Below are 12140 nucleotides of genomic sequence, written 5' to 3'. Positions count from 1 at the left end.
TAACTTTACATCTGAGGCGTTTAAAGACTCCATTTATCCATTCATTATTTCCAAAGAAACACAAAAATGTATAAAAGGCTACCTTGTATCTTATGTTATGGTCCCATAGAAGCAGTTTTTGTAAAAAATAGGCTAACGATTGCATCATAACCAGCGTCTCTCTGTCGCACAGTGGAGAAATGACCGTATGGACAGGAGGAGAAGCTCACAGGCAATCTTTTACTGTCTATGAGGCTATTGGGGGGACTTGGAGGCATAAAGTCAAGGGAGATAATTAATCAGAATACTTATTAAAATTTGCTACTGTTCACGCTCGCCTTCTCTGGAAGATTCAGTGGGTGATAAAGATTTCTATTGGCACAGATATTAAAAGATTTTCAGGTTGCTCACATGACATCTATGTCATCAAGCTCAGTTTGAGTCTTTGCAGTACGGCCGACTTCACTTGTCTCAGTTGAATCCAATCCATTTCTTTTACTGTCTATGCATGCGTGGTCGCGATTTGCACGAAAGATGACAGCAGTACCGTTGCTCCCTATACGCAGAATACGCAGTCTGTGTAGGGCACCAAATCCCAGTGGGGGCACCATTTCAGTTGCTCAAAAAAAAAAAAAAAAAAAAAAAAAAAAAAAAACAGCACCATTCTCCCATCTGCGCTCGCGACCGCTCTCACCTCATGTTTGCGGCTCTCCAGTTGAGAACCAGTGGCCTATTCACCTTATGTAGACCACCTTTTTTAGTGCTGCGTCTGCTGTCTTCTGTGATCTGACAAATTTATAAATGAAACACTCATTTTAAAACCCTCCTTGTCTACTGACATTTGTTAACACAATTTCCATGATTACTTTTGTTAACTCTACAATACATAAAACCACTTTACCAGCTAAATCACTTAGACAGCGATGCAATAGAAATATACAGAGCTACTGCACAAACGGAAGTTCAAAGACAATATTCTAAAGATGGTGACTTGCTTGTTTCTATGGAGAATAAAGTCAATACTGGACAGATTCAGGTCCAATCTGTACCTATAGTACCTGTTTGTGCACTATATGTCGCAATATGTTCCCTATATAGGACTCATTATGTTTGCTCATGTCTTACACAGAATGCTTATGTCTTACCCAAGAGGGCCCTATATTAGTGATGGGAAGTTCGGATCATTTTACTGACTCTCTCCTTTGATCTCATTTATCAAAATGAACAAATCTTTATTCAAGTCTTCAAGTTTATTTCAATCATTTAAGTGGCATTAAATATTATACTTTTACCAGCCAAATTCCCCAAACTCATCAACCTATGCAATATTGATAATATTCCAAATTAGGAAATCATAAAAACACAGCCAAAGGTAATTTATAGGAACATAAATAATTACTTTACCATCAGAATCTTTCTTTCATTTGTCACGTGTAACGGAAACAGGTCAATTTAGCTCAAAGGGAATCATTTAAGATTTTAAAGGGAATTTGAACAGAATCACTGTTTCACGGCTGTTCATGGAGACGCGCCTGCGGTTCAGTGAACGAGCTGAAGCTGGAGTTGTGTGGAGAAGGGTCTGTCTGCAGACTGCAAGACGGGGGCGTAACTTGAAGTGGGCGTAACTTGAAGTAGGAAGCGTAACTTGAAGTTGTTCAAATCACACAGAACCACGCGAGACCTCAAAACGAGATTTTGTCGGGATGCGTTCGAAACCGCATACCCTTTAATTAGGCACTTAATTTCAATAAGTACTAACTTAAGGAGCGCTAAAAGAGTTTATACTCTACAGCCTAAATGCGTATGTATGAAGTATGAATCCAAATTGTATATCATCATCCGCTATGTTGATCATGTGACCTACAAAGTTATAACAAGCACAAAAACGTAAAAGATATAAGTGACAGGTTTAATTATTGTATTTGTAATTATCTTGATAATGAAGAACATTGCAGAAACAGCTGCCTTTTTATTTTGTGATTGTAGTATAGCCAATACTGCACTGTAAAAAATAAGTGTAATTTTAACTGTAAAATTTTGTAAAAACGCTACGGAAAAAAACTGATAATAGGTTAACAGTAAGTTCCTGTACAATATACAGGGAAAAACCGTAAAAGATCTAACAAAGCATTTAATGTAAATTTACAGTAAAATTCTGTTAATTATACAGCTTTTAGAAGTAAAAAAAGAACAAATCAATGTATAATTTACAGTCTAAAACTGTAAACTGATATTCCCAGAATTCCCTGCGTGACACTCCACGTTTGAAAGTATTTTGTTTAAATAATCATGTTTTTAAATAGTTCTTGTTATCAGTTATGTACATTTGAGCTTTATGTTACATCTTCTGTTGCTTAATGAAAGTTTTTTGCATTATTTAAGTATCACGTGTGTTACCATGATGGTGTTTTGTGTTTCCATAAATGTGCACCTTCTATATGTTAATATATACTTCTGCTTGTGGTGAAGCTACTTGTGATGAACTTTGATACTTCATGTGGCTTTCTCTTATACAGTACCATCTTTATTATTATGGTGGTTGTCAGTATTTTCAAGGTACAAAACAGATTTAATTTTGTGTGTTGTTGAATTTACTGGTTTATATTCACATTTTCTTGTTTGTAAATTACAGCTTTATATTGTAAAATTAACAGTTTTTGACATAAATGTGTTTACAGTTTTCTGTATTTTTACAAAATTATTCTGGCAACCACAGCTGCCAAAAAGTTTTTGTAAAAACAACAAGAAATTTTTTACAGTGTGTTGATTTTTTTTATATATATTTTTTTAACTCCACTAATGTGATCAAGTGTTATCCTTAAAACATCTGTTTTTTATTAGAAAACCCAAAATCGTTATCTCTTGAATATTTTTTTTATAATTTTACGTGAAAAACGTTTTTCTTTTATAGCATCTCATACTATGAACACATAATTTTTTTATTTACTGTTTTATGGCATTATGATTGTTTATTGTCAGATACAACCTCTTACCATGATCTTTTATGTAATAATTTGGCAATAATAATAAAAAAGTGGGTCAGGTGCACAAACACCTCACAGCGACTGCAATATCTGCACAAAGGGTACTTCGATCAGCTGCTTGAAGATCTCATCTTTGGAGAAGACTGTTGATTTGATACTCTAAAAATGTAAGTATTACTACTCGAAAATTAACATTACCCCATAATGAATTGCATCTTTTGCCCACCCCAACATTTACCATGCAATAATAACGATAAATGCCAACCAATAATTATATAATTTTTTTTTCTTAAAATTACATTTTAGTAAAAGAAGCCAAATGTATTTTCTTTTGTGACACAGCTATACATGAATATATACACTTAAATAAATGCAGTCGATGTGAATACATCCATTTTCAGTCAAGCAATTAATACATTAATGGATAAAATAGTTATATTTTATTTACTGACAACCAAAAATATGTCTAAATGATTAAAATAATGTATAAAAGTTAGCATCACAATAAATGCATACATGCACAAGTCAACAACACATGATACAAAGCTTCATTCAAACTTATTGTTCTAACAATCAAGTATTTACAGATGGTGAACCCAACATCCTCCTGCCATCTGAACACAGCTGATGCAGTTCTGCTGCTGCACTTCACAATCTCACTCTTCTCAATGGGGATGTCGTTGAGCAACAGGATGAGGAAGACCATGATGACGGCTCTCTGAACCACACAACCTTGAAGCGAGAGCAGGGGAACACGTGCAGGACAATCTGACTGCTGTGTCTGCTCCAAACTTTCGTGTGCCTGCACCCCTTGAGCACGACTACCTGAAAAACATTTACACAGAGTTTACAAGTACATGATTTATTACTTTTGTAGTGGGCTAAACCACTGAAGTGGTTCAAATTTATAAATAAATTATACATTTATCCAAAGTGACTTACAGTGTATTCAGACTAACAGTTTTTACCTAACATGTGTTCCCTGGTATTCGAACCCAAAACCTTGCACTGCTAACGCAATGCTCTACCCCTTGAGCCACAGGAACACCAGTGTGTCCTTGAGCAAGGCTCTCTTCTCCAGGTTGATCAGGGGATTGTAGGCCCCTGTTATAAGAGCACTGTCAATCACTTCAGATAAAAGCTCCATCACATTTTTTGGTGATGCTTTTGAAGCTTCTGAAAGTCAGCCTTCATTGTTTAAACATTAACCAGCTGAACAAACATTACCAAAATCACATGCTCAGTGTCTTGTGGTCTTTCTCTAGATGCTCTCACTGGCTCTGGGGTCACTGAGGATGAAGACACCACAGCAGCATCTGGTCCTGATGAGACGGTAAGAGCTGGAGTGATGGAGCATCTCATCTGTGACTCTCGATCATTTCCAGGATGATGCTGTGGTCTTCTCCATCCTCAGTGCACACACCAGTCTACAGACATGTTCATGTCCTACAAAAATACACAATACAAAAAGTCATTACATTATTCTTTTGTTTCAGGTTTTCCCTCTTTTTCATCTTTCCTTGCAGGTCCTGCTCCACCACAAAAGATCTGCAGCAAATGCACAGAAATCAAGAATAAGAAAGGAGGTGTAATAGTTGTTTAAAATTACATTAAAATAAAATACAACTTAAGATTTAAAATGTTTCATTTATTTTTGTAGTGTACTTACACAAATCCTTTGATGGTAGCATTCCTTCATCAGTTACTCTACAGCAGATAAACACACATGTGTCTCATCTGTCCCTGTAACATCCAGACAAGAGTCAGTCTCCTCTGTTATATATCTGTGATATACTGCATTTACATGTTGAACTAATAACTGATGTAACTGACTTTTTATCCAACACAAATGTTCCTTAAATTATCAATATTGCAAATGGACAAATAAAATAGATAACTTATGTTTAGTTACTTTATGTAGATTTGTTTGTTTACATGACTCACATTCATCTATAGCAGTGTTGACAAAAGTGAATTCTACACAATATCACACACACATATCACTCAGACCCCTGTTTCATGCCTGTTAGATGTAATCATCTACAATACTTATCAAACATTATCCAGTCAGATGATAAATAGACATTTTAGTACTAGTCTTCAAGAAGTATATATAGTTTATGTAAATCTACTATTGAGTCGTGTACTTAATGGAGCTCCCCTGTTAGTTATGCATTATAAAACATGTTTACAGCTAAATCACAAATATGCTATATTACGTAGGTCACAGACAGACTAAGCCTGTGATACCTGGGGATAGCGTCTTTTTACCTTTTGCTTATATGTTGCTTACTTTACGCCTTAGTTTTAATAAATTATTAACTCCAAAAACAATACCACTGTATGAAAATGACTTATACACTTCAATTTAAATAATTATTTCGGAAAAAAATAAGATTCTCACCGTTGTCTCTCACAGCAAGCTGTCATATTCGTCTTCCTTCCAGTTTAACGGCGGTTGGCATCCAGCTTATTGGTGCATTACCGCCCTCTTCTGTTCCGGAGTGTGGGTCAGATAATACGTTTTCCTACTAAAACGTACACTCTCACATTGTCCCCTAACATTAATATCTACACACACATCATGAATCAAATCCTGCCTAAAACCCCTGCCTCCCTTAAAACGTAATCAATATTCTACTCTGTGCCACCATATTGCCAATAACTTATCGTTTTGAGGTCTCGCGTGGTTCTGTGTGATTTGGACAACTTCAAGTTACGCCCACTTCAAGTTACGCCCCAGTCTTGCAGTCTGCAGACGTACACGCTTGGTTGTGTGGCTGGTTGGAGTTGAAACGCGCAGATGAGGTCGACGTTACAAAACTTAACTCAGAACACGAAACTCTCAAATGGAAAAGAAAATAAATAAAGTTTGACGAGACAAGGTTGTGTTCCTTCTCATTGTGGCTAAGTAGCAGCAGGCTTGCAGGCCGAAGCACGCTGGAACCGCGCTCAAAGAACAGTGATGACTAAACAGCATGGCTAGAAGGTACAAGCTAGCAGAAGCATAGCTAGAGACTAGAAACTGGCATGACTGATAGCAGCAGCACAGCTAGAGACTAAAAGCAAAGATTTTATGGTGTCCTCAGTATTTAACTGGCCTGTTGGCCACACCTCAAATGTTGTCTTGACCAATCAGATATTGTCTTGGCTTGGGGGTATCATAAATCATATGTTTATCTTACCAAGCATGTGGTCCGAATTTTCCTGCTCTGGCAGGGTCTAAATTTTGGACATGATTCCTATAACACGAATATGATACATGAGACAAATAAATTATTGTCTGTACTAATTCAAGCAAGAAGATTTGATCACACACATACCAAACACAATTATGAATCGTTAAGTTATGCCATAGTTATTAAAAAAAAAACATACACAATATGTGATTATAACATGATAGTCAAATGTGTGGGTTACCCATAAATGAATATGGAGTGATGCAATGGACTGATTCACTTATAAGTCTTTTTGAATTCATTCTGGTCCATATATATGTACAAAAGCAGTTTCTTTGCCATTATCATGACAAAGAGATGTTCTGTGAAGACAGAGGTTGTTCGACTCATTTCTGTTACACACGTGACAGACGCAATGAACAGATCATTCATGAATGACCCATCACTACCCAATATGTATTTCCCCATTCACAACCCATACAGATATTACCCATGTGGGTATTACTTGAGCCCATGTAGCCAACCTAGAAGGCAATGATTGTGTCTGCCCATGTCTGACCCATATTTTGGCCAAGAGTTCCTCCTACGTCTTTCCCTGTTCAGAACCCATACAAACATTACCTATGTGGGTACTACCTTGGGCCAGTGTAGGCAGCCTTTATAGGATTAATTGTATTTGTCCATGTCTAACCCATTTGTTAAACCCATATGTGCCCCATTTGTGTTGCCCATTTAGAACCCATGCACTAATTTCCCAATTGTGGCCCAACTAAGACCCACATAGGGACCACTTCTGTTTTTGCCCATGTTGGACCTACTTAGCTGAACCAAGTGGGCCCCAGATAAGATGCCTATTTTGGGACCATGTCCACTTGGTACCCATGTAGACCCAGCATAAACCATCTGGCACCCACATATACATAAGTTAAAAAATGTACTGTGTAAAAACGCTATATTGAATGCTATTACTTTTTATTTGCTGATTAAAAGTTTTTAATGTAATTGAATTTGATATTTTAACATTATTCAAAACACTGTTCAAAACACAATATACACTGGTTTAAGTACTTCAAGTTCTTTTTTTTACTTGAAGCCTGTAAACAGCTTTATTTAATGGGGGGGTGAAATGCTATTTCATGCATTCTGAGTTTTTTACACTGTTAAAGAGTTGGATTCCCATGCTAAACATGGACAAAGTTTCAAAAATTAAGTTGTACGTTTGAAGGAGTATTTCTGTTCCAAAAATACTACTTCCGGTTTGTCACAAGTTTCGGAAAGTTTTTTTCGATTATGGCTCTGTGTGACGTTAGATGGAGCGGAATTTCCTTATATGGGTCCTGAGGGCACTTCTCCCGGAAGAGCGCACGCTCCCGTATAGCAGAGCACTGAGAGCACAACAGACTTCACTGATCAGAGCGAGAGCGTCGCGAAATGTCACAAAAGGAGTGTGTTTTTGGTTGCCAGGGCAAGACAACCCTGCAAAGATTACCAAAAGAGAAACAGCATTAAGGGACCAGTGGATGGAGTTTTTTTACAGAGCATCAACGGAGTTGTGCAAGTGTTTGTGTTTGTTCCCCTGCATTTCGAAAATGCTTGTTTTACAAACAAGGTCCAGTTTGACGCCGAATTTGGACATCGTTTATTTCTTAAGGATAATGCAGTCCCAACGAAAAAGGGTCACGATCGTGTGTTGGAACCGCATGCGGTGAGTAAAACTGCTTCAAATATCTCTGTGTTATTAACTTAGCTATCGGCGTGTAAGCACATCAAGTAAACAACATGCGATGTTGTCATCAAACTGCACTTTCCACATGTACAGCTTAAAAAAAAAAAAGACGACAAAGTGGAACTTAGTCATTTTCCAAAACCGCTAAGCAAATATATACAGTTCCAGTACATACCACATAGAGACGTTGTTGCTGATGCTGCTCTTGTTAAATTTCAGCCTCTGGATCTGATTCTGGATCATAAATATATGCTGAATCTGACTGTTAGCCATGGTTTGTTTTGGTTGGTTTTGTCCTCACGGTGTCACAGCTTCCACACGCTCTCAACGCAAAAGCCTACTCGCGCTCGTGATTCTTTAGCTCCGCCCACACGTCACGCCTCCAGCAGGTCATGTTTTTCCAGGAAAAATTGGTACAGACTATCTTTCTCTTATGAATATAATAAAACTAAAGACTTTTTGGAGATATGAAAGATGCAGTACTACTCTATAGGTACTCAAGATTAACAGGATATTGAGTGAAAACGAGCATTTCACCCCCCCCCCCCCCCCTTTAAAGGTGAATAAATTCATCTGAAAAGGATGTGTGGTAACACTTTAGAAGTAGGAAACACATTCACCTAGACTTTTCCCTCTGTAAAATTAATAGTTAATACATTATTTGTTAAGTTTAGGTATGTTGTAGGATTAAGGGATCTAAAATAAGGTCATGCAAAATAATGCATTAATATGTGCTTTATAAGTACAAATAAACAGTCAATATGCTAGTAATATGCATGCTGATAAGCAACTAGTTATTAGTGAGAATTGGTCCCTAAACTAAAGTGTTAAAATAGTGTTAATCATACTCTGTATTTTTCATTGTTAGGCTGTTGTAAACATTGTAAAGCGAATAAATGTTTTGTTTTGAGATGCCTGATTACTGTTTCATTACACTATTGTAGAAAAACTTGAATATAGATTGAATACATTTGAAAAAAAAGAAGCTTATAAGAAATTGATAAATATACTTTAAAAACAACAAGGTTTTGTAAATTGAGTTGCCATCAATTAAGAGTGCAAGTTTAAACGTGTAAAGTCTAATAGAACAAACAAAAATAAAATGAGTTCAAAATACTCAAAAAGCTGATGCAAAGAGTTGCCTCAATTTTATTAAGTAAAATGGGCACAAGTTTTTTTTTTTTTTTTTTTTTTTACAGTGTAGTCCAAGTTGGATCCAAAAACAGTTTTTTTTCATCCAAAAAGGACACATCATTCGATCAATGGAAATTATTTTAAAACAGTGCCATAAAAACACTTAATGTTGGGGTTTGTTGGATTATACACTTGAAATGTGCATTTGTTGTAATCGTACTTCACAGTGCAGCCTTGAGACAGGTTAACCACTCGGCCCATCCTATAACAAAAACACATCACTTCAGAGGAAATGTCTTGAAATATAAAACCCACAACATGCTGTCCATAATCACAAAAATAAAGTTCTACTCATCCTTCAGCTTGTAAACATGAATGCTGATGAAAAATGTGTTAAAATACGGCACATGAACAAGCCAGCATAGGGTTTAAATAAGATATGTGAAGCTGTTTTAAAAAATTAATAGGGCTAATAATGAACAAACCGTGTGAAAAAGTAAACTTTATCATACATTTAAAAAGAGTACTTATTAGAGAAATAATAAAAGAATATACTTAAGTTTGAACTTAATGTAATGTTCTCGGATTAATTAAACATTATTATAATTTAAATTAAATAAATATTAAATAAATAAATACATTTTATTAATAAAAAAATAAAATATTTAATGCAATCAGCTGAACTTAAGTGTGCTTTTATCACCCACTTAAATAGGACTTAAGTACATTTCATATATAATTTAATTGCTTGCATTTTCTTTGAAGAATGCTTATGTGTGCTACATGTACTGGCAAGCATTTATTGTAAACTAAAACATACTTTAATGTAATGTAAAAAAATACTTCAAATGTAATATTGAATAACACTACAGCAAAATTGTAATAAAGTACATGCTTCAGTATGTTACTTGAGCGTGTTAAGAGACAGTCATGAAAGTGTTTCATGACTTATTTCAGTAATATTGTATTATCTGCAGTATTGTATTATCTGTATATCAATTGTTGTGGTTAATTTTGTTTAAAAAACAAACAAACTGAAGGACAAGATTAAATTAATATTTTTTTTTAGAACAATGTATTTGGTTTTCTAATATTTTAACAGCAGTTAGGATGTTAAGTGTCTTACCTGTCACAGCATTCCATTGACCCGGGGGAGCAGGTACATCTGACACATTGTCTGTTTGTCCAAGTACTTCCCATTAGATGCTTGGAGTTATCATAGCGATCAACACAATATCTTGCCCCTATTTAAATTCAATGAAATTAAGAGTTGTTAAGTTGTTACCTAATAGTGTACATACACCACCTTTTAAATATGTAGTATGATGAGTGGATGAGTGTCTCATTGTTATAATTAAATATTTTCTGTTCTTGTGTAGCTAGGGGTGGGGTGGCCCATAGCATCAAATCCAGCAGATAAATCTAACAGAATAAGAACCATAGAATCTTTGGATCTGTAGATAGATATCGTTTAAGAGAACCAACTCTGTGCTGTGAGCAGACTTAAAACCAGATTGAAAAATATCATAGATACAATTACTTGACAGAAAATGTTAAAGTGGATCTAGTGCAATTATCTCCAATACCTTTGAAATGAAAGGTAAAACAGAAATAAGATGATTTTTAAAATTATTATTTATTATTTTATTTTATAAACACAAGGATCCGGTGAAGCATTTGTTATTTTTGATGTTTACAATTTTTTTATATAAATTTTTTTATATAAAGCAACTAAGTGATGATTAATTCATCATGTTCTGATGAAATATGCACTATGAAAAAAGAGTGAAATTTTAAAGAAATAATTTAAAATATGTTTTTTTGTGTTTATGTTTTTATTTACCTCGATTAACAAGTGTCACGGAGCAGGCAGAATCACTTAAAGAGACACAGGCACAAAATACCAAAACCAGAGCCAAAAATGCCTGTAAAGACAAAACTAAGAACTTATTACAGAAAAAACACACAGTACACAACAGTTAATGTTTACATATAAATTCTGTATTGATAAGTAACATTACGAAACTTACCATTTTTGCAAGTTTAGCACAGATGCTGGTCTGATGAAATGCAGTCATTGGGACTATAGGTCTTTTTAAAGGAAGCAGAAGTGGGGCGGAGCATCTTTCTGGCCAATCATTTCAACACACATCTGAACTGATCATCAACTTGTTTGATTACCAACTTTTACTCACTTGTACTTTTATGCAAAAATAAATAAAAACATACATGCATACATTATATAATTCATGTCTTTAATATAAGTCTTTCTCTTAACTCTCTGGTATTGTTAATTTAGGAGTCACATGTGTTGCTAAAGATCAAAAACTTTTTTCTTTTTGTAAAATTAATTTAATATATATGCTTTTTTCCTTAGATAATATTTATTATTTTGAGAGAGTTTCATGGTACTATTTAACATTTATGCAATAATTATTGGTCTAATAATGACCAATACTTTACTTTCAGGGGTTCTTATCTGAGTACTGATGGTTATTATCTTTTGCAGGTTTGTTGTAGAGCAAGGATCAGTATCCTAGGAGTCACTGAAAGATCACAGGAGAAACAGTAGGTAAATCTTTTCACTTAAGTTCAGCTGAGAGAGACCAGGACAGTCCATCAGTGACTGTGAAGTGTGTGTTCTTATAGTGTGGCGTGTTGGTGACAGCAGGTGCAGGTGATCAGAACTGTAACTGTGAACTGGTTATTGTCCTGGATGGGGACTGAAGTGATTGTGTTGAATCCCTGACACCTTGTGTAAATAAGTTTTAAGTCTTTATTTGACCCTCTAACTTTAACACTCACTATTCTAATTCTATTCTTAAAAAAAGAGACTTGTTATAGCACTTATATATCATTGCTCTTTTTGTTGTCTTTGATTGATTCCACTGTCCTCATTTGTAAGTCGCTTTGGATAAAAGCATCTGCTAAATGAATATATATATAATGATGTTCCTGTGAGATTGTATTTATACCAAAAACATCCACCGGGTGACACACAAACTCCACTGAATTTTTGAATGCAGGTTTTGTCTACCTTTCTCTAAAAATATTACATCTATCACAAAATAACGACCAAATAGGGCATCTTGAGACTCAGACCTTTCCAACGATATGTATTTTATAAAAAGATTGTAA

At 35.1% G+C, this 12140-nt stretch overlaps 1 protein-coding gene and 1 long non-coding RNA gene across 2 annotated transcripts; both read right to left on the bottom strand.

Moving 5' to 3' along the window:
- Positions 1 to 2764: 2764 nt before the first annotated feature.
- On the bottom strand, positions 2765 to 5682 carry LOC128018279 (uncharacterized). The gene is made up of 3 exons (XR_008184799.1): positions 5368 to 5682; positions 4633 to 4706; positions 2765 to 4511 (listed from the first exon to the last, which is right to left on the bottom strand). It is a non-coding gene; the product is annotated as an uncharacterized LOC128018279 (long non-coding RNA).
- A 3312-nt stretch (positions 5683 to 8994) lies between these two features.
- On the bottom strand, positions 8995 to 11080 carry LOC128018106 (small serum protein 3-like). The gene is made up of 4 exons (XM_052603478.1): positions 11033 to 11080; positions 10846 to 10927; positions 10129 to 10246; positions 8995 to 9264 (listed from the first exon to the last, which is right to left on the bottom strand). Exons 1-4 carry the CDS (start codon positions 11078 to 11080, stop codon positions 9138 to 9140), a joined length of 375 nt encoding a protein of 124 aa, XP_052459438.1. The 3' UTR covers positions 8995 to 9137.
- Between the last annotated feature and the right edge of the window lie 1060 nt (positions 11081 to 12140).

The sequence above is a fragment of the Carassius gibelio genome, chromosome A8 (genome assembly GCF_023724105.1).
Source record: "Carassius gibelio isolate Cgi1373 ecotype wild population from Czech Republic chromosome A8, carGib1.2-hapl.c, whole genome shotgun sequence".
Taxonomy (NCBI): Eukaryota; Metazoa; Chordata; class Actinopteri; order Cypriniformes; family Cyprinidae; genus Carassius; species Carassius gibelio.
Note: the sequence above shows the minus strand (reverse complement) of the source record. Positions and strands in the feature narration are given on the sequence as shown.

Coding starts and splice junctions, on each gene's coding strand:
- LOC128018106 (XM_052603478.1), bottom strand. CDS start 11,080: ATGACTGCATTTCATCAGACCAGCATCTGTGCTAAACTTGCAAAAATG. Junction 10,928..11,032: donor GTGCTAAACTTGCAAAAATG/GTAAGTTTCGTA, acceptor TTGTCTTTACAG/GCATTTTTGGCTCTGGTTTT. Junction 10,247..10,845: donor CGTGACACTTGTTAATCGAG/GTAAATAAAAAC, acceptor GAATTTAAATAG/GGGCAAGATATTGTGTTGAT.